At 37.6% G+C, this 21,798-nt stretch overlaps 1 protein-coding gene across 1 annotated transcript in view; it reads left to right on the forward strand.

Moving 5' to 3' along the window:
• The first annotated feature begins 1,333 nt into the window (after positions 1–1,333).
• Positions 1,334–21,798, forward strand: part of vps37d (VPS37D subunit of ESCRT-I) — a 38,788-nt gene continuing 18,323 nt past the window's right edge. Inside the window, exons 1-2 of the mRNA XM_055046798.1 lie at positions 1,334–1,550; positions 11,110–11,281. Of these exons, the coding sequence (XP_054902773.1) occupies positions 1,338–1,550; positions 11,110–11,281 (385 nt within the window). The 5' untranslated portion in view covers positions 1,334–1,337. The remainder of the gene's footprint in view (positions 1,551–11,109; positions 11,282–21,798) is intronic.

A 21,798-nucleotide genomic window follows, 5' to 3' on the forward strand; every position in this document is an offset into this window, starting at 1 on the left:
TTCCTCAAGCCAAAGTTTACGGGAAAAACCAGCGTTTAGTAGCAAATGTGGGGGTTTGAGAATCCTGGAGCCAAGACAAAGTCTAAACAAGTTTGGAGGTCAGAAGAACTTCAAGAAATGGTTAAACAGAAGAGGATTTCTAGAAACACACAGTTGGCATATCCTGGGGAAAACCAAACTGTTGCTCAGATTCCTCTTTCAACAGAGTGCAACAAATGATATTAAATGCTTGCTCTCAGTAGAAAAGAGAATCTCTTCTATGTTGCTTTTTCTTGCTGAATCATTGTCAGAGAATGGTTAATCCCCCAAAAGGTTACAAGGGAAACTTTTCAGTTGGAATTATTATGGATTAAAATGATTAATTTCAGTAGGATTACAAAAACATTGTTGCCTGTGTTTCTGACTTAGGGATGTGCTGCGAAAGAAACACACAGAAGGAAATAATGCACAAAATATGACTCTGAAAAGCAGAAGAACCTAAGCATGAAAAGCATAAAATAGTGATGAGAACAAAAAGTTACTTGGTGAAAATAGATCCAAAATTACGAGTTGTCTTGGGCGCCCCCTAGTGGCTGCTTGTCCCTCATCTGATTCCAACACTAAATATTATTGTAATGCGAAATAAAACACAATAAACGACATATTAAAAATAAAATAAAATGGAATGAAAACAAAACACTAAAACAGCCGTGAACCATTACTCTTCTGACCTACATAAAGTGACTTTCCCCCTCACAAACCACATAATAATAGCATCTCAGCCATAATTTACTGCAATAGTCATACACTTTAACCATGTAGTTTGTTTAAATGAGTGGCTGTTCACTGGAGCCAACCCTGGAGTCTGAAAAATAGATTATTTAGAAAGATCTGATATCTTTAACACTGTTTATCACTATGACGCTTTTGTAAACATATATTCTTCCTACTAAGTAAATATTTACCATTCACAACATCAGATTTAATTGGAACAAAATTATATAATCAGATGATGAACAATATAAACTGACATACAAATTCTGCTATTTTATCTCTGGATTTGGATGTCTGAACCGCAAAGTAAAATCTCCAGGCTGTGTTAAGTTTTGGTCTTGGGATATCTGAATGTTTTTTCTTTAATTTGTTCCACTTTGGATGATTTTGGATAATGAGATATATTTTGTAGAATCTGAATCTGAAAAAAAAAATCAAAAGTGAAAAACAAAAACTCCATGTCCCCAATTTAGCTTCGTACAAATCGAACGCAGAACGATCAGGAAAGCTTTTATTTTGGAAAGGTCTACAGGAAGAGTTGTGGTTTTGCAGTTTGACGCCGCGTGCGGGCGCCTCGCATTCCAATGCCATCGAGATGTGAGCAGAGTGCGGCGGGACTTCGCTGCGACCCAACGCGTCTCTCCGTCTCCCAGGCGCAGTTTGTAAGGGTCAAAATGTCCAACTCTAAGGAAGGGAACTCCTGTCCCGACGGCTATCGGGCTTTAAGCTCTACTGAACTCAGGGAGCTTTTACACAGCGACGACAAAATGGACCAAATTATTCGACTCAATGAGAAGGTAGGCATCTTCTGTTACACGCTCAAAGTACCGCTAAATTCATCCGCCAATTATCCTGCTCTACCACTTCTGATAACCGTTTGAAATGTAAATTATGTGTAATAACTGAAGTCAAAATAAACGTGTGTTTTGGGTGAGCAGTTCATGTGAAGCAGATATGTGATGGCTCATCGATTGTCTGCGTGGCGAGCGGTCAGATTTCCAATTCGTGTTTTCCCCCCAAGCCTTCCCCACTCACACCATATGTAAGGCTTTAAGTTTTGATCCAATCGTCACATTTCTGCTCTTTGAATGCGTGTTATTGTGTTTTGGCCCCTCTGTTGGAGGAAGCATCAGATGCAGTGCTGAGCCCCCATGCAGCGCCGCTCTGCTCTGCTCTGCGCTGCTCTTTGTGGTTTGCATTGATTCACACATTGAAGGGTAGGAGGGTTTCTTCACATTACATATTCACTGGACGTCACAAATCACAGGAAAAAATCCAACTCATACTTCTTCAAATCGCTCATGTTTGTTACGTTTTTATTGTTTTATTCCTCATATGTTTCCACCTTAATAAATAAGGATAATTACAATGATTAAAGCGGTTAGCTTGACTTTTCACTAAAATCAAGCCACTTCCCTTTGAAATCATCGACACCAAAACAACAACCTGTCATGGTCAGTTTTTCAGTTTGTTTTTCTGATGTGTTGTCAATTGTTGGCTGATCATGATAAAATCAGCCTCTGTGCAGGCGTGTCTCTGATGACATCACAGAAGGTGGTTCTTTTGAGTTCTTCAATTTGAGTTTTTCTTTATGTTGTCTTTATTTTCATGCTTTAAATCAGTGAGGTTGACCTTTTCTCAAGTCCTTCGCTGCATTTGATTGGCTTGTATTTGACTCAATACATGGGAGGTCCTAGGCGGGGTCCAACAGGGGCCAGGACCCCCTGTTGTCATGTCTGAAAAGATGCTGCTAACTCAGTTTCTTATGATGATATGTCCTGACTCAGAATCAATAACTAATTTTTAAATTTGTTGGATAAATTAAATTTTGTTTCCTTCTCACTTTTTAACAATAAATCAAAAATTAAGGTGTTTCAATTTGAGCTTCATATTTTTAGCTTGAGACTCAAACACAATTTGAATCTTTCATGATCTGAAAAATCGCTTAAAATTTTTGCACCTCTTGTGATGTCAGTGATGCATCTCGGCCCAGAGGAGAATTAGCATGTTTGTTTCCTCAGCTTTTATGAAAGAACTTTTTATTTTGTCAAACCCCATATTTGATTGCTCAGCTGTTTTTGTTGTAGTGGACATTCAGTTTGCGAGTTAAAAAACCCCACTGGATAGCATCTTTAATTTATTTAAATTTAATATCACTCAGAATAACCTCTTAACCACAGCTGCTGCTCCTCTAACCCTTGACCTTTCCTTAAACCCTGTCTTTATATTAAAAATTCATAACCACTGCTACGGTCGCTTTTCCTCCCGTATTAACACGGGACTGTATTAATACATTTATGTCCCCTGCAGCACCGGGAATGCAAACACACACTCACACACATGAACACAACTTAGTGTGCCAACCAGGGGGGTCCGAAACCTTTTCAAAAGCTCTGTTTGTGAGATTTTTTTCTTTAGTTTTTTTTTTTCTGTGGACAATAAAAAGCATTCAGGAGGCTGGGTGTTCCATAGCTATGGGTGTGCAAGTGAAACATAAACCAGCGTGGGTTTAGTCATCCTGCAGTCAGTCGTTTGAATGACTGGGGGGGATATTAGATTAGAGAATTAAGAAATGAGTTTTAAAATCCTTGAACTGGACCTTTAGCTGTGTGACCATCATGTCCCAAAGAAGGTAAAAGCTGAATAATGTTGGATTTAGCTCAGAAAATTAAAAACACATTTATTTTGGCAATATAATCAGGTTTAAAGATTTGAAATTTAAAACCCTGGGATGAAGGAGATTAAATAGTTGAATTTCTGACTCAGAGCTGCTTGAGCCTTCGGCTGCGTTAGTCAGAGTCAACAGAAGTGGTAATTAATGTGCTATTAATACCCAATACAGAGCTTGTGTGGATTGGATAATCTCAGCGATTATAGCCTGAATCACTGCAGGTGGATGCATGAAAACATAAACAGCTTCTCACTTCACTAAATATGTACTATTAAACTTCTACAGTTTAATAGTTGGTTTTAGATACTTGATTTCAATGGTGTATTTTAGTGTTTCCATTGTGTGCGTCGATTGCTTTCCGTAACTTTATTTTGCTACATTTGTAAATTGAAAGGAAAGCTGTTGCTATTTTCTTAAGTGATGAGTCTACATGGCTTTTTAACCATGGACAATCCTAATCCGGACCTTGTGTGTAACATTTCTCATCCCGTCTCTCTGCTCAAAATTGCGCTGCCTTGACAAGTTTGTGTTAATTATTATTATTAAGTAAACCGCTTGGCTTAATCTCAGGAAATGAATGTGAATCATGACTGCTGCAGTCTGCCTGATGCAGTATAACTCCTTACTGGAGATGCATCAGATGACATTTGTCTCAGCCAGTTAAAAGTCTGCGATGAGTTAATTTCCAAGAATGGCAATAGAGAGGATTGAAACTTGTTATGGGAAGTTGTGTGTTGTTAATAAAACACTGGATAACTTAAGGGTGTTTTCACACTTGACAGTCCAGTAGAGTCAAACTACCAACATTTGTTATATTTTCAGCTGCTCCAGCTCTTTTTCTCACTGCACTTGGTGTTCACATGTGCATGTCAAACCAACCAAACCCTTTGAAAACCTGTTCTCCTCCTCACCTATGGGGGCGCTACACTAAGAATGACTGAAGGAAACAACAGAAAAACCTCTGCTTAAAACACTGAGCACAACTCCTTATTCTTGTAAATTTGAACAAGAATGGAGTGGCATCAGATTTTAGCAGTTGCAATGTTTCTCTTTTGTCTTTGGCTAAAAACCACTATCCACTTCTTTCATTAGCAGGAGACTTTCCATTTGTTTTGGTTGTATTTACCCAGAATGCCCTCCGCTACAATCTGCTTCCTGCTTTTGGAGTGGTCTCTAGTCTGCTTGGTGCTCACATATGCATTCAAATCACCAGAGTTCACTACAACCGAACTGAGACAGAGGTCTGCAGGTGGACCAGAGTTCACTTTGGTCCGCCTGCAGTCCTCTACATCTCTAAATATTACAGATTCAAATCTTCTAGTGATTTGATTCTGACTTTTAGGGTCACACTTGAATTTATTTTTTATTCGGAAGCCAATTTTTCTGTTCTAAATATTGTGTTTAAATTATGTGACTGGCAAGAGGAAAAGACAGTGTACACAAATAGAATATTTATTTAAAACAAGCCAGGTTGCATACTGTACCAAATACCACCAGTTTATGATTAAACAAAAATAAGTTTATACATAAAATTCTTTAACTTAACTTTTAAATGAAAAAAATATTAAATATTATTCATAGCATTTTGAATCAGAATTTCTAGGACAAGGATTTGGGATTCTTTAAAGATTTCTTTTTTTTTTCTTCACCTCCAATAAATGTCTTGTTTTGCAGGTTTTCTAATAATTGTCATTAAGAGGGAAGTGTTCGAGTGCCAAACTGGTGCCAGTGTTCACTTTGTTTCTTCCCATTTTGCTAGCTTGAAAAAAACACCCATACTGGTGCTCTCTAATCTTTGCATTCCAGTTCAACACGCAGTAATCCACACGCTTTAGCCGACAATTTCCAAATCCGTTTGTGGGTTTTATTGTTCTTTAAAATCATCCTTAAAGGCAAAGCCCTGTGCAAGATCCAACAGAATTGACTCCTTTTGTCCTGTCAGGATGTCCTGTCATTTCACCTCCAGGCTATGTGAGGTAAACCTGAAACTCAAAGCATCAGACGGAGGGAATACATGCAAACTTTAAATGGTTTCTCATATCAAAACAGTGAAAGTGTCACTCAGAGCTGTCAGCTTAACAAATGAGCTGCAAAGCCAACCGATGACACATCGCACATCTTCCTTTGATACACTAATAAATCTGGTCATATCAGCTTGAAACTTTTCCCTTTCAAAACAAGATGTTGCCTTGATATTTACAGGCCAGCCCCTGATTTCCACAAGTCTGCTGCAAACAGATTCCCTTTCAAGGAAGCAACTCCGGCCGCTGCTTTTGTCCCAGGCCAAGTGTTTAATTGATGGCTGCAGACAGCGGAAACCTCGTTAGGACTCAGACTTGTCGAGGATGAAAGAGAAACGCCCATTTGCTGCATTTTATGCAGCCAGACGGGTGAAACCGCAGCAAACAACGACAGAACTGCATCTCGTCTTCTCCAAAATCCCCAAACATCGTTTGTGGAGGATAGTAAACGCTGTCAGTTTCCCCTGCAGCCCAGGCATCAAAGTGCAAAAGACTTGCTGTCCCTCAAGACGACAGCGGTTGTTGTTGGATAAACAAGATGAAAACGAAACGTCCTTTTCATTCCTCTCGGGGGGGAAATGGGCTTTCTGAAATAATCAACAACTATGTGGGACATTCTACAAACTCATAGGCAAGTCGCAATAAGCAATAAGTAAATTGATCACAGGATAAATTAAAACCAGCTCAGAAATGTTCATTTATATGATTTATCTTTTTTTTGTTTTCTCTCGCTCTAACAAAAACTGGATGATAAATCTTCAATCTGGTGCTCTGGTTTCAGCCAGCCCATTTTTTGAAGAATAATTTTATTTATAAAAAATTTCACAATTTATTTCATTTGTTGTTTCTGTTTTATTTATTTGGGGTTTTTGAAATGCCTTGTAATTCCAGTGTTAAATGTTCCTTCGAATTTAAAGTTTATTGATCTTTGGGAATGTGTTCTTGTATTATTATGCCATTGCTGGAAAATGGTCTTAAAATAACAATATTATTGTTTACCGTAGTAACTCCTGGGACAATTTATTGCCATTAAATTTCTCTGATTTCTATTGATTAATATTTTTGGGCTTTTGAAGGTTTCATTTTTGGAACATCTGGATTTTTTTTTCACCATTGCACTTCTTGAGTGATGTCTGCACACTCAGGGCGACCATCTTGTTTCACCAACATATTTTTCAACTTTTATTTATTTGGACTTTGAATTAAGGTCAAATCTACAAGTAATAATTAAGGCTAGGTTATGATTATATTTTTTTAATTTTGAGGATTGAGTCATTATGTCAGAATAAAGTCATAATATTAGGAGAACAAATTTGTAATTTTATGAGAACGACAAGAAAAATGATAAAAAATTGAGCATCTTGTGAAGTTATACTTTGGTAGTGGGTGTACAAATAAAAAAAATACTTTTACACGTCAGCATCAAATGATCAGCAACAGGACTTTGAAACAATGGAGTATTTTGAAGAAAGAAACATAGAGACTTTGTTGGTCACTTCAAATCTTGATGACTCTAGAAGCTTTATTCTCATTAGAATGACATTTTTTCAGAGCTCAGCAACCCAAGCTGAGCTCTGGCACATTTGGTTGTCTGGGTTTACCTCAGTATGCGCTGTACAGTGGCTGCTGGAAAAGAGAAGTGTTTTGTTGTTGACTTACCATCCTTAAGTCACTTCTGTTGCATGTGAATATGAATGTTGAGTTGGGTTGGGGGGCGTGGCCAGCAGCACATTATTTGGATTTAAAGTGAAAGAGTCATAAAACAGCTCATTCTGAAAGGAGTCAGAACGGAGCAGACTGAAATCTCGTAATCTTAGAATGATTTTGTGCAAAAGATCTGATGAACATGTATTGTGTCAATACTGATACTCTGTCATATAACTTGCAGAAGTAGTCATTTAATTTAGTCACTTTTCAAAAGTAATTTTGTAATTTGCAATTTCTTTAGTTTTAAAAAAAGTGAGAAAAATAATCGATTGGAAAAAATCTGAGGTTTTATTTTGAAGCCATATCGGCCAGTCCTAAAATGCAGGACATTCTGTGAATTCCTTTGAATTTGGGACCGGCTTTTAATGACCCACGAAAATGCGAGACAGATGCGGTGTGCAGCGGCGGGACCTTCAGGCCCAAAGTGACTGCTAACCCTGTTGAGTCAGAAACGTATCCACCCGAACCCTTGGGACGGACAGGTTTTGTCTCCCATGTCCTTACAACGAGGACATGGGAGACAGCAATCATTTGAATTATTTATGACGTCTTTTTATTGTTCTGGACCCCTCTCTGACTCTGGACCCCTCCCCCATATGTCAAAATATCTGAATGCCCCAAAAGCAGGACAGCTGCACTGAGCTCCACATCCCAAAACAATCTCGCTTTCACGCTATTTTAATGCTTCCAGGTTTATTCTGCATGTTTGGCTGTTTGACATTTGTCTTCAGTATCTACAAATCAGCTTAAAGTAAATCTTTATTTTCACTTAAGCCCAGCAGCTTGGCTTTATAGGCTGCAATTTTAGAAAAAGACCAAAATGTTAATGTGTTTGTTCTGTGTGCAGCTGCAGGGAGACTGCATATTAAAGTATAAATAGCTGATTCTCTCAGGTCTGTTCCTATCTTTTCTTTCACTCCTCTTTGTAGATTCACAAACAGTGGACCTGATACATGTGACTCACCTGAATACATATTATCATACCATGCCTTGCAAAATTATTCAAATGCCTTGGATTTTCTTTTTTGCCTGTTTTTCACCTGCAGATGGAACTGCATGTAATACTTGAAAATAAATATCCTTCACTGTCCCACATTCTGTAAATTCAGGTGCACCAGCAGCAAAGGAAGCAGGCAGGTTTAAATGAAGGTGAAAAAAATAGGGTCGGTAATTAATCAATTAGATTTTTGTCACTTAGAGAACTCTCCTGTTCAGCAACAACTTCCTGCATAAGGTGGAAAACATTGGGTGTATTCACGCGATTCCTGTTCAGTCCGCTTTAATCCAAATCCAGTCCATGTGCCTAGAAACTCTGGTTCGTTTGATGAATGCTAATCATTCAATCCTTCAACCAACAGTCTGCCTACAAATCTTGGTTTGGTTGAAGTGAACTCTGGTGCTGTTTCGCTTATATGAACACCAAGCAGACAGGAGAGCGCTCCAAAATCAGGACTGGATTACAGCACAGGTAATCCATGCTAGCAGGAGAAATGCTTCAAAAAAGACAAAAGAAATTGCGCAGCCGCTAAAATCTGACACTATCCCATTTTTGTTTACATGTCGTGAAGAAGAAAGTTGGACCTACCGGAGATCTTCTTTTTTCTTCTGAGATTTTTGTGTCGTTTCCTTCAGTGATTCTTGATATAGTGCCTCTATGGGTGAGGAAGGGAATAGGTTTTACGAAGGATTTGGTTCATTTGACACAGTGCAGTGTGAAAGCGAATCTCACCAGGAGAAAATGTAACAAATCTTGCAACTGTTGTCTCCAATCAAACTACACCTAGAGGAAAATGATCTAAGAAATAATCTAAAAAGTGCAACAGTAGTGATGTTTTAATCAGTCCTTCTGTCTGCCTCCACCCTCATTGGTTCAAGGTGAAATTAAGAGCTTTATTTGTAAAAACAACAAAAAAAAAAATCAAATAAAACATGTAAACTTATGCAGTTTTGTTTTACATCTAATAACCTTAAATCGTGATTATAATATGAAAATATGTATTATTTTATTTAAGCAGAAGTTTTTCACCTCTGCCTGATCGACTGTCACTTTGAGAATATGATTTCAGCTGCGAAGTTATTCCCCAGGAGGTCACTTAACATTTTGGAGCTGTTGAGTCTGTGCAGCATTAAATGATAAGATGACCTGCTGTCAAGCACTCAAACCTGTCTTCGGTCAGGCTGCGTTAAGACTAGCTGCTCTGCTTCTTGTTCCTGCTGAGAGGATGAGCTCTCACAGTATATGGTCTCTCACCCATAAACAAAGCCCACCTTCTCATCGGCTTGAACAAAGTCAACCAATGTCCTATATTTGCACACAGAGACCCCTCCCAACCCTCACAGATTGTGTTTGAGTTTTCTCTTGGTTTCCAGGGAATCCTGCTGGTGTTAAAAGCAAACATTTATCAGCCTGAAAACTAACCACAGAGCTTGCCTCATTTACAGCAGATTTCCTTCAAGCTTTTTCAGTGAAACGTTCCCGCTCTGGTGCGTCATTATTGCTTCATATTAGAGGCACATTTTGCCACATGTTTTTAGAGTTTAAATCATCTTTGCTGTCAAATGAGCATTTCATTTTTTCAAAGACTAAACTGGTGGGAAGTATGGGAGTAGTTGAAGTTAGGCAACTGTTAGCTATGGGTGGCTTTGAGTGTCCTAAAAGTCACATTATAAATTTCATGTATTAATATTATTATTAAGGACAAGTTATGCAGGCATACACCAGAACTGTACTAGACAAAAATTGAAATATTTCTTATGTTTTGGCCTTTCATCCATGTAAAAACTCTGCTTGATATTACTAAAAATTATAATTGATGAAAAATCGGACAAAAGGGCAAATTTGTGAAAACTGTATTTGTGTTTGTGTGTGTTCATAGGAAAACTGAGATTTAGGATGCCACACATTAGTCTGTGACAAATAATGCACCAATATATCCACATACTAGTTTTTGAAATTATTTGCAATAAGCATTGTCTTGTGTGTTAATGACTTTATATTCTAATGTTCTACTTAAAGTTGTTCAACCTGTATATCTGTCCATGCAAATTATGTTTAATGCCTAACAGGAAGCTTTGGCTTTGAGCTACTCTGCCCCCTATGGGTTTGGCATGTTTACAACAACGATCAGGGGCAAATTGTGTGAGTTCATGTTGATAAAAACTTTTCAGAAAATAATCCCATATGTACGACATTATTTTTCTACAGACTTGGCTACATGTAGAAAAGCACTTAAAAAGATGACATTTTTGCATGTCAGAGAGCTGGACACTCCATCCATCAACATTTTTTACCACCATGTCCCACTTGCTGACATGAAAAGTCTGCATTTTAAAGAAAAAAGATTAATCAATTAATCGTTAGGTTAATTGATAACTCAAATAATGTCCCACTTGCTAAAGTGGGACATGGTGGTAACAGGTGTAGGCAGAAACATCATTGTGGTTCTAAAACTACTTGCCGAAAAGTTTCTTGTAAGTTAGTTTTTTTCTTAGTTAAGTGTACTCAGATATTTGCACCAAAATAGTTGGTGCTGTTTTACTGTTGCAGCTAGATCACCACAACATAATTGTTAGGAAAATTATTAGAAATTAAACATATATCTTGAATGTAACATGTTTTGGCATTTTTTAACTTTCCCCAACAATCACCTTTAAAAAAGATTCTGGTAACAGTGAGGTTTTCTTTCTCTCAGTTCAAAAATACTTGGTAAGGTATTGTGTTTCTGCAAAAAAAAAAAAAAAAAAAAAAACTAACACTGTAACATTTCAGTGTGTGGAGCAGATTTATTTTCTAAATCAGAACTTTAAGGTGTCATCTGCATAGTCTTATGCACCACATGCCCAGACTGCACAGATGTTTTCCATGCATGGCTGACTCAACACGTGAGTCCGAACATCCGTCATGTTATTAAACGGAAAACAAATCGACCTCGTTTGACTCTTTTTCTTCTTCTGCAGTTCCAGGAGCTCCAAGTTGACCGGGAGATGCAGCTGACCTCCAACCGCAGCCTGGCCGAGGAGAGCCTGGCTCGGCGACCCCGCCTCAACAACGGCAAACTCCAACTGGCAGAGAAGTACAAGGAGCTGTCCAACCTCGTAACCACATGCTGGGAAAAACAGAGTCAGCTGGGTGAGTTTGCCTCGCTGGAGAGGAGACACAGATTTAGAGATGGGGAGGGATAGGTTGATGTGGTTCAGGTTTCATGCAGCTGAAATATCAGTGATGGCAAGGTCACTGGTTTGTATCCAGGGCCGGATCGATAAACGCAGCCCTGCAGCCTTCAGCAGTCTGAAACGATTCAGTGGAAACAGCCAGAGAGATCAGTCAGAAAAGGTCGTGTCCGAAACACTTAAGGTCACAGCTAATTACACACAGTAACCCACAGCGGCTCCTCTGTGTCTTCCCTGGTAATGACAGGAAGACACCCAAACATGACTGCTGCAGTTACACATTGAAAGCAGTGCTGTGCTTTACAGCAGAGTTGTAGGGTCAGGGTAAGAAAAAATATGATCAAAAAAAATATGACTTTATTATGTTATTATCAGAATAAAGTCAGAATATTATGGGAATAAAGTAATAAAATTATGAGAATAAAGTCAAGATATTACAGTCATAATATTACCAGAACAAAGTTGTAGTAATGCAGGTTTAGTCATATTAAGGGAGTAAGGTCATGATAATAAGAGAATGTGAAAATAATGAGAACATTACAGGTAAAGCAGCATATCATATGCTGCTTTATGATATTAGCAGCATATTAATGCTGCATATGATATGCTGCTGTTATGCATGCTGCTGTTTCATGAAACAGCATGGAACAGCAGCATGCATCTAGACAGGAAAGATGAATGAACATCAAAGCCTTAGCAGTAGCTTTAATTTAATTAATTTGACTTTATTCTCATATTATCACTTTACTCTTCATTACAATTTAATTCTCAAAATATTATATTAGTGTTGTAAAATGACTTTATTCTTGTTGTTTATTTTCATATTATGACTTTATTTTCGCATTATTACAACTTTATGGTCGTAGGACTTTATCCGTCCATCCATTATTTTACATGCTTGTCCCTTATACGATCCTGATGGCTGCTGGTGCCCAACGGGCAAGAGGCGGGTCACCCTGAACAGGTTGCCAGGTGATGGGGCTGTATTCTTCCTGTATTGTAATGTTATTCATATAATATTAAGACTTTATGCTTCTATGATTTACTTTATTCTGGTGTGAATTTATTCTTGAAATATTATGACTTTATTCTCATTATTATTGCTTTGTTTCCACATTACTTCAACTTTTTTTCTTGTAATTTTCTGACTTCATTCTGGTAAGTTTATTCTTTTCTTAGCCTGGGCCTCACACTCTGTAGTGTTTACATCCCACTCAGCTCTCTGTCAGCCTCTTGGTTCAGGGACTGACGGCAGCTTCCCATCAGAGTGCAGAGAAACCTCTGAGTGTCACCGAGTCTCTGAGGTTTCTGCTCAGCGAAACCTCAGCATGACTGGAGTTCGGTCATGGGAACCAAATGGAGCATATCAAATGCCAGCAGGAAGCTTACAGCAGTTGTCAAGGAATTTGTGGGCTAAAAGACGGGGAGGGGGCGCCTTGCTTCTTTTTGTTTTGACTAGTTATTCCTTCTCAGACAATGTTTCTGCTCAACTCTAAACTGGGTAGAGAAGCTTTAAAGGTTCGTACATGGCAAGTCGAATCAGAAACATGTAATGAAGTCAGCGTTCGTTCCATAATGTCTTTTGCTGCTTCAAGTTCAAGTGTGGCGTAATGAAAAGGCCAGATTTCTGCCTCAGCTGCAGTGATGAAAGTTGGGTGGAATGCTGAACTTCCTGTCGATGTGCGCGTGGTGCACAGATGCTATCCCACCTCCCCGGCGAGGCAGGCAGGATGGGCGGGGGTCCGTCTTTGCGTCCTTCCTGCGCGTAACATCTGATTCTCATTTGGCTCTGCGAGCCGCTGGGGGGGCAGCAGGACGGGAAAGATGAATGAAGTAGCTTTTCTTGACGTAAACGTTCCCGGTGGAGACAAACTGAGGAGCAGATTGTTAGAGGTGACTGCTGTTTCACTAAGAAGGATCTGTGGACGGGAAACGCTACCAGAGCACTGCAAAAAACTAAATCTTACCAAATATTTTAGTCTAGTTACAAGTGAAAATCTCTTAGTTTTGTCTTATTTCAAGTGTATTATCTTACAAGTATGGTAACTTTTCAGCAAGAAATATGAGTTTTTTCAAAGTACGTAAGTCCTTAATATTGATAAAAAATGTACAAGATTATTTAACTTTTAGCAAAGCATTTTTCTCAAGTCATAGATCAGTGGTGTCCAAATTTTTAGTAATGGGGCCAAAACTGTCAAATTTAAACTATTGGAGGCCACAAAATGTATTTAATTATTGGTTATTTATTGTCATCTTTCTTCTTCTTTTTTTGTTTTGTTTTACCTACTTAATAATAAGTATCTAAAATAAACCAATAAAAAGGGGATTCAGAGTGTTTTCTTATTGAAAAAAAGAGCTTTTCTAAATGATCTGGCTCATCAATTGTTTTCTATTTTGTTGGCCAAATTTTCACCACTTTTGACTTGTGGTTGGGGGCCACACACAATGATATTAAGGCCCACAAATGGCCCCTAGGCTACACTTTGGACACCCTTGTTATAACTGAAATAATTTGGTTATTAAAGAATTATTGACTAAAAACAAGCAACTATAGCCTGCTGAAAAGTTAGGTTTGTCTTTTTTCAAGTCCAATAAAATATTAAGACTACTAACTAGACCGAAAATACTTGATAAGATGTCATGGCAGGGACTCCAGGTGGAGGAGAAACCTTGAACTGTCCTGGTTTTGAGTTTCTTTCTCTTAAACATTACAGCCATCAGGAGTTTACTTTCCTCCACTATTACCTTATAAAATAACTGATGGTGCAGTTTCTGTGACATGTTCTCTGCCGTTTGTGCTCATAAGAAAGGTCACAGAAATCTGAGAAGGCTGGTTCAGAAATCCTGTAATCTTAACAGCTTGAGTCCCTTAAGGATTTGGTTTGGAGCTGCAAATGTTTGCCGACTGATTCAGACGTGATCTGGACCAGGTGCTGACCTGAGGTTGGCAGGACTGGAGCAGCGAAACATCGCGTAAATCTTCAGATTATGGACAGATGTGGGATTAGTGGACGAACAGCATCATAAAGAAGGAGGAGCTCAGAAGATATGTCAGGGAGAACAGAGGTGAACTGATTAATCAGATTAGTTGTGATTAATCAATTATTGAAATAACTGTCTTATAATTTCGTATAGATTAATAGGTAACTGGGGTATACAGAGTCAAAATGGCCACAAAAGGGCTTGATAAAGTAATTAAGGTGCCGAATATTGCATCCAAAAATAAAAAAATAAGAACTTTTCTCATTTATTTAATAGTAGTGTAATGTAGATTATTTATTTCCATTTTTCAGTATTGATTTATATGGAAGAAGATTGGATCCTCTGTAAAAAACATTGATATGCTGACGTTTTTTTTTCTTTGAATTTTGACTTCAGTTCAAAATTCTGACTTTTTTTTTTTAAAGAATCTTGACTTTTTTCAGAATTCAAGTAAGAATTACTCTGGGTTCTGCAAAAAAGAACTTTCATAGATTAACATTTACAAAATTGGATGTAAATGTCTTTCCACCTTTGTCCTGAAGTCGGTCTGTTTTCCAGTTAAGCCTCAGAGGCTGACAGGTAAAGGTGACTCCATGTATATATATATTTGGCTATGCTATTTAAAACATAAAACACATTGATGTGTTGTCACCAGCCAGAGATCAGTGTTCTAAAGTTGGCAAAGTCTATTTTTGAGTAGTTAAAAAATAGCAAAGAGATGAAAATATGACAGCTGTCCCTGCTGTTTAAGGCAGCCGCAACAGGAAGTGTTTTGTTTTTGATAGTCTTCAAACTTGTACATGGCTTTACATCAAAAACTAATATATTTAATATATTTTTAATTGATCTCAACATACTATTTTCTCATATGTTTTTTCTGAATTTCCATTTACTCTTGAATGTTTTTTTTTTATGTAACTTTGGATGTCATCTTAACTCATTAGCAGGTGTAACTGTACACATATTGGTAGGAAAAATATTCAGTGCTTATGCTTATGTGCACATAGGTTTTTCATCTCGTATTGAAAATGTTTCCTGTTTCAAACAATTTTGTATTTTGTTATAACGAGATTCAGCTCTTGACTTTATTTCCTCGCTCTGGCAGTTAACCTCTTCCATATTTTAAGGTTTGTTCTTGTGTTAAAAGTGAAGCAGACAGTTTCAAATTACACGCCTCAATGCTGAATTCAGGCTCTTGTGTAAAACATTCAGGAACATTTACTCTTTATTTCTGCATGGCTCATCAGCTTAAGAGAAGTTTGAAGACCTTGAATGCATTTTTTATATTTAATGCGACAGCTCAAATGAAGGCATCAGGGTCATAATTACATAATGCTTTAAGTTGTAATTCTTAATGTTTCTCTGTAAATAAGAGGAACTCTTATTTTAGAATTGCAGGAGTTCATTTTATTATTGTTTTTCTACCTGATGACATGCCTTTTTCACCCTAAAGCAATTAGAATTGTATTTAAAAATCCAGCACACTCATTGTCCCAGAGGCTGGAACAGCACAAGCTCAGCTCCCCTTTAGGCCTTTAATGCAGTAAACTGAAAACGCTGTGTGATTGCAGGAGTAGTTGCATTTAAAAAAAGCAGTGAACTGTTACTACTGAATACAAAATGCATCGCATTAAAGGGTTCTGCATGATTTATACAGTCTTTGGGTGTGCTGCATCTGAGCTCCCACACTCGACAACTCATCCTTTACAATCTTGTTCAATAATGTGCTGAAAAGGTGTTTTAACAGTCTGTTCACAATAAAAGAGTTTCAAGTCATTTCTCATGAGGCATTCAGGACCATTTGTTCCTCGTTGTCAGTGATTGATGAGCTCTCTACATTTGGATGGCAGTGACTCTTCTTTCACATTATCTCCTTAAAACACTCACCGTGTTGCTCTTGTCATTCTGCTCATAGTGACACTCCCTGTTGCTTTTTTTTTTATAGAAAACTTAATTGTGTTTGATCATCCTCAAACCAGTTTTACCTGCTTTTCCTTTGCAAGTGTGCACAAAACTTTGTCATTATTCCGCTAATCTAAATAAAATAACACAATTTTGCAATTGCAGTGTTTCCATGAAATAATAAACTTGATTAAAGTCACACGTGAATAAGTTGGTAATGCGATAAGTCATTAAAAAAAGGCACATTGCGCCATCACCGTACCACCACTTCCTGTTGTCTTCCTTGTGGTTTGCATCAGTAGCAACATCTGTTTGTTGCTACTGCAGTTTTGCAAAATAAACCAATTTCAATGCGACTGTAAAAACTCATCTCAGTGCCAATCACTGAATTTTGAATTTGAGAAAGGGCACAAAGAATTTATAAATTGCTGGGTTCCAGTCACATGACCCGGATGACACGCGAAATTCAGATGGAGGTCCGGAAGGGGATTTCATTGGTTCAAAACCAAGCAAAATTGATCACAACAAGTACGCTAATGTCCTATAAAGGCTGGTACAGACGAGGCATCTCGAAAAAATGCGGGTATATTTAGGATATGATCCGTATTAACTCAGTAAAAAAGACTTCTCTTATAATCTACTGGGCATGGAGGGGATCCACATAAGTATCTGGAGCTGCAGAGTTCATATTATATGACAAGCCAGAAGAACGTTTTCAAAAGCCTGGAGAATATTCAGTTTCATTTTTGGTGAACCATTTAGGCTTAAAAACAAAACATTAAATGTCTGTCGACTTTTTTTCTGCCGTATGAGTAGTGAGTTAAGTAACTAGTCTGTGATAACGATGCAATCGCTAACAACAGACAAACCCATGTCATTTCTATGTGCTTGGATCTCTTGGTAAATAATTTATTTAGCTTCTGTAAACCCAAATTTATGCTGGAGTTGTATGTTAATGTTGAGTCATCGTAAGACGATGGATTCAGGCCCAATGTGAGTCAACGATTAGCTCTGATCTACAGAAACCCCATGTTCGTGTCTAGTCACGAAATTCTGACCAGACAAAATTTTGTCATTATTCCGAAATAATGTGGGGGAATAGTCACATAGTCACAGCTCACTGTGACTGTATGGCTGGGTAGGTTATATTTAATTTAGTTGTTTTGGTTTTTTTTTTAGCATAAAAGTCCCACTGAATAAACATATTTTCTTTCCGGGACTCGGCACTGAGCTAGCTGCTGCTAACAACCAAACTAGGGCATAAAAATAATATATCTTACCTTACATATGAATGCTTGTTCATCTAAGTATCTGTCCAATAAAACAATTTAGAGGATGCAATCGTTACCTGATAGAAAGTGAGTGCTGCAAACTCTGGCAAACCTCCTGTTTTTAGCTGTTTATTGTTGATTCACTTTTCTCCTCTTTTTTTCAGTAAGTTTTTAAAAATGTAACTCCCTTGTTCCCAGCTACCTTCAAAACATGAACATAACGTTTGTCATTATTTCGACATGACCGGTCATCTCAAACCGGTCAAAACCGGCATAACGGGTCATGTCAAACCAGTTTGAATAAACTATAGCATCTGGTTTTATGTAAACGGTGTGTGCTTCTCTGCAACGAACTGTGTGTGATCGATTCTTCTAAACTGGGTGGGTTTTCACCAGTTTAGGGCTGGAAAAATAGCTGTGGATGGAGTTGTTATGATTTGGGCTTCTTTTCAAATGTGGCAGGTTTTTTAGAAAGTGTTCAGAGGACAATTCTTTCAAAATAGTTGTTTTTGTGCGGCAGAAAAGCACACAACGTTTAATGAAATTACAGCAGAACATCATGAAATAAAAGGACATGGCACCACAACAAACATAAGCTTTGTTGTGTTTAAAGAGTCAAGTCCTTTGCAGTCCCAGTATAATCTGGATCTGGTTAGAATATAATAAAGAACAACCAACAATGTTGTGAATTGTCAAGTCTGTAAGTGCTGTTGATTGATTATATAGGACATATAACATTATTATTATTATTATTATTATTATTATTATTATATTATTATTATTATTATTAATAAACTATATCTTGGGCTGTGTCTTTTTGGAGTTGGCTGGGTTTCATGTTGTTTGGGCTGGAAACTGTCAGTCAAGTCTAGCAACCCTGACTGTGATCTTTACTTGTTAAAGGTTCTTCCCTGCTGGAGAACATGCTGACCAAATGTTAACTTCTCTTCTCTCCCGTTGACAAGAACAGGAATGTAGTTGGTTAAATTTCTGTCAGACCTCATAGAAATTGGACTGTTTGCTGTCAAACCACATTGGTTTGAACGAAGGAGCAAAAGAAAAGCTTCCTCCAGAGACCCTGGTGTCATTTTGAGGTTTTAATTTTCAGTGATGACTCTGAGTAGTGTCTGCGTGACTGTTTCTGTATGAAGTTTGTGCCATTTATGAGGTGTTGGGTCATAAAAACTCTGTGAATGTTTGATTTTGCTCAGTGATACATTTTTCATCAATAGAGAGTGGTAGATGTGTAGTGAGAGGATGAGGGGAGATGTTGAGGGTGTTACTGACAGCTGGTGTTAGTTCAGTGAAACTGTGAAACTGGAAACCATCTGCGAGTTTGTCGACAGCACTGCCAGTCTCTCTGCGTGAAGTGATTACAGCTTTGTTTATTTTTAAAGCAGTAGTCGCAGTACTTGTGGTACTTTCACTCTAAAGCAATGAGCTGAACATGGCAAGTTCAGTATTTCACTTTATTACTCACTCAAACATATATTATAACTCCAGAAAACACAGGAGAAAGCCTTAATGTGTGCACCAGAGGCATTTTTGCTGCTCTAGTTGTCAGAAAATAATGTATGTAAGCTTTATATATTGTCAAAAGTAGTAAAAATTTAATATTCTGAGTTTGAGACACATTTTATTTCTGTTCAGTAGGGGCACCTATTGCTGTTTTTTGGGCAATATCCGATTACTGATCTTTAAAAAGCCTGAACTGTTGATTCTGATTGTGATTAATGCCACAATCGGAACAGCATCCCTACTGGTTAGTTTCGTTTATTGGTCAGAATTGAGTTACTTTACTTTAGAGAGTATATCAGACAGGAAGTGATGTTCATCTGGACTGGGAAGTAAAAACATAAATAAAGGAGCTGTAAAGCAGTACATCTGAATGTGCTAAAACTGATTCTCCTCTTAATTTTATGGTTTGAAATCAGTAGAAAGTGTTAATGTGAACATAAGAGAATAAAATGATTATTTACACATTAATTTTTAAAATAAAATTACAACTTTAGCTGCATTTACTTTTGGTTCGGTTTAATTAATATTCAACAAGCTGAACAGAAAAGTCACATTGCACCATCACACATCATGCAGATCAAATCCTGTAATTTTTAGGCTTTGATTTTTACTCTGGTTTAAAGTGATTTGAGAACGATCAAAATTTGACACTGCAGTCACCACATCCTTTCCTTTGAGGGAAACTACTTTCTGTATTAAGAAGCAAAAAGGTTGTTCTGAAAGTCTCATTTTCCCCCAGATCAACGCTTTCCTAACTGCCTCCTATATTCTAACAAGACTGAAGGTTGTAGAGAAGCTTGGTGGGTGCGAACTTTTTATTCAAATTCTTATTGCTTTAAAATCCCTTTTTTCAGTTTATATCTAGAAAGCTTTGTATGATTAAGGTGGAATCTCTTGTTTTCTTTTAGAAAACAAGAGCTAACAAAAAGCTGCTGTGGTTGAAGTCTTTTGAGACAATATATTTAGAGTAATCAGTGTTACTTGTAAATGTAATAGAATATTTAAACAAAAAGTTGTTTACTTGTTCTCTTCAGTGCAGTTCGTCATTTTTGCTATGTCTAGTTTCTGTTGCAAACTTAATGAAACTACATCAAACATTTAAACATAGACAAGGACAAACCTGTTTAAGTGTTTGTAAGATGCCTTAAAGTGCAGTAATGATCCTTTCGGATGTGACAACAAGGATTATCAGTGATCATTATCAGCAACAGCAGAATGTCTAAAGTAAAATGAATTTTTATATTTTTTGCAGAGAAACTGTCACTCTGTAAAAAGGCATTACGTTTGGTTGGAGGTGTTTTCCACGAAGCTGTGAAGCTGTTATCACACATTTTGTTGCGTTGTGTGTTCAAAAGGCCATGAATGGGTTTGAAGTGCAGCAGGGCCATAATTCACAGCTAACATGATGGATGATTTTATTTTATTTTTTCTCTTTTTTTTTTTGTTTTTCTCCAAGCCTCCAAGATGTTCGTGTCCTTCAAGGCAGCTTTATGTAAACTCTGAGCACCCGGCAGCCGCTGGCTCCCTGAGCTCCTTGCAACCATTCAGTACAGTTCAGTTAGCAGCCTTTCGAGTGGAAAGAATCGTGGTCATTATTATTGACTGATGGTATCTTCATGTTTGTGACGTTTCCAGCTGTCGTCCCATCAGCGAGCCTCATTGATATTCAGCAGCTTCTGACCGGAGACGATGTCACTGCCAGTTCAGCCGTGTAACATGAAACTGTGTCATGTTTAAAGGGCAGAAGGATTTCTGTTAGACGGGCAGCTCAGTGATATCACTGGTATTTTTGAACAACATGGGAGTTAAATAACTAAGGAATTTCTTTCTTCTTTTTTTGGTCAGTTTGCAATGTTTTCAATTAATTTATCTCCAAAAATGTTGGTTATTGGCCTGTATAGCAAATTATTTTCAAATTTCTTTGTTGACAAACAATGTGGATTCTAACAGGTTCATTTGTTGGAATCCAATTTGTCCAAATTCAACTATAATCCTTAATTTAAGATTGAGTTACATTTAGTCCTGTTCAATCCAAAATACAATTCCATGAAGTTTTACTGAGTTGATCTTTTCTGGTGTTTTCACACCCGATAGTCTGGTAGACTCGGTTCGATTTGGAGACCAAAATTTCAACATTTGTTTCATTTCCAGATGGTGTGGTTTGCTTTCACGCTGCACTGAGTCAAACAAATCAAACCCTTTGACAAATCAAAGGGTTTGGCACTGCACAAAGCACCATATAAGAAAGTGACACAAAACTTCTGAAGGAGACTCTGAGTGCATTTTGTTTTGGTTGTATTTACCCAGAATCCCTTGCACTGTTGTCTGCTTCCTGCTTATGAAGCAGTCTCTGGTTCGCTTGGCGTTCACATAGGTGTTCAAACCACACCAGATTTAACATCAGCCGAACTGACATCGAGGTTTGTAGACAGACGAAAGTTCTTATCAGAGTTTGATTACGCATTCACACTTGTGCAAACAAACTGTACTTTCTAGGCAAACGTCCTGGAGTTGAGTTAAAGTAGAATAAACATGGCTGCTGTAAATATATGCAGGATTTCCCCCAGAAAGCTTGCTAAGCCTCATGGTTGGGTGCTAGATCAGTCATTCATTCAGTGGCCTGCCATGTTTTTGAGTTAAAAAATGTTTCAAGTTGACAGGAAATTTTAAGGTATCAAATGATAGTTATGTTTTATTGGAAGATTAGTGCTTGAATACTAACTGCAACCTCTTAAAAAATGCAAACATTAAAAAAACCCTAAAATTAATAAGCAATGCTTTGCCTGGTGGATGCCCAAGTAAA

Source organism: Poeciliopsis prolifica, unplaced genomic scaffold (genome assembly GCF_027474105.1).
Source record: "Poeciliopsis prolifica strain line A6 unplaced genomic scaffold, Auburn_PproV2 SCAFFOLD024, whole genome shotgun sequence".
Classification (NCBI taxonomy): domain Eukaryota; kingdom Metazoa; phylum Chordata; class Actinopteri; order Cyprinodontiformes; family Poeciliidae; genus Poeciliopsis; species Poeciliopsis prolifica.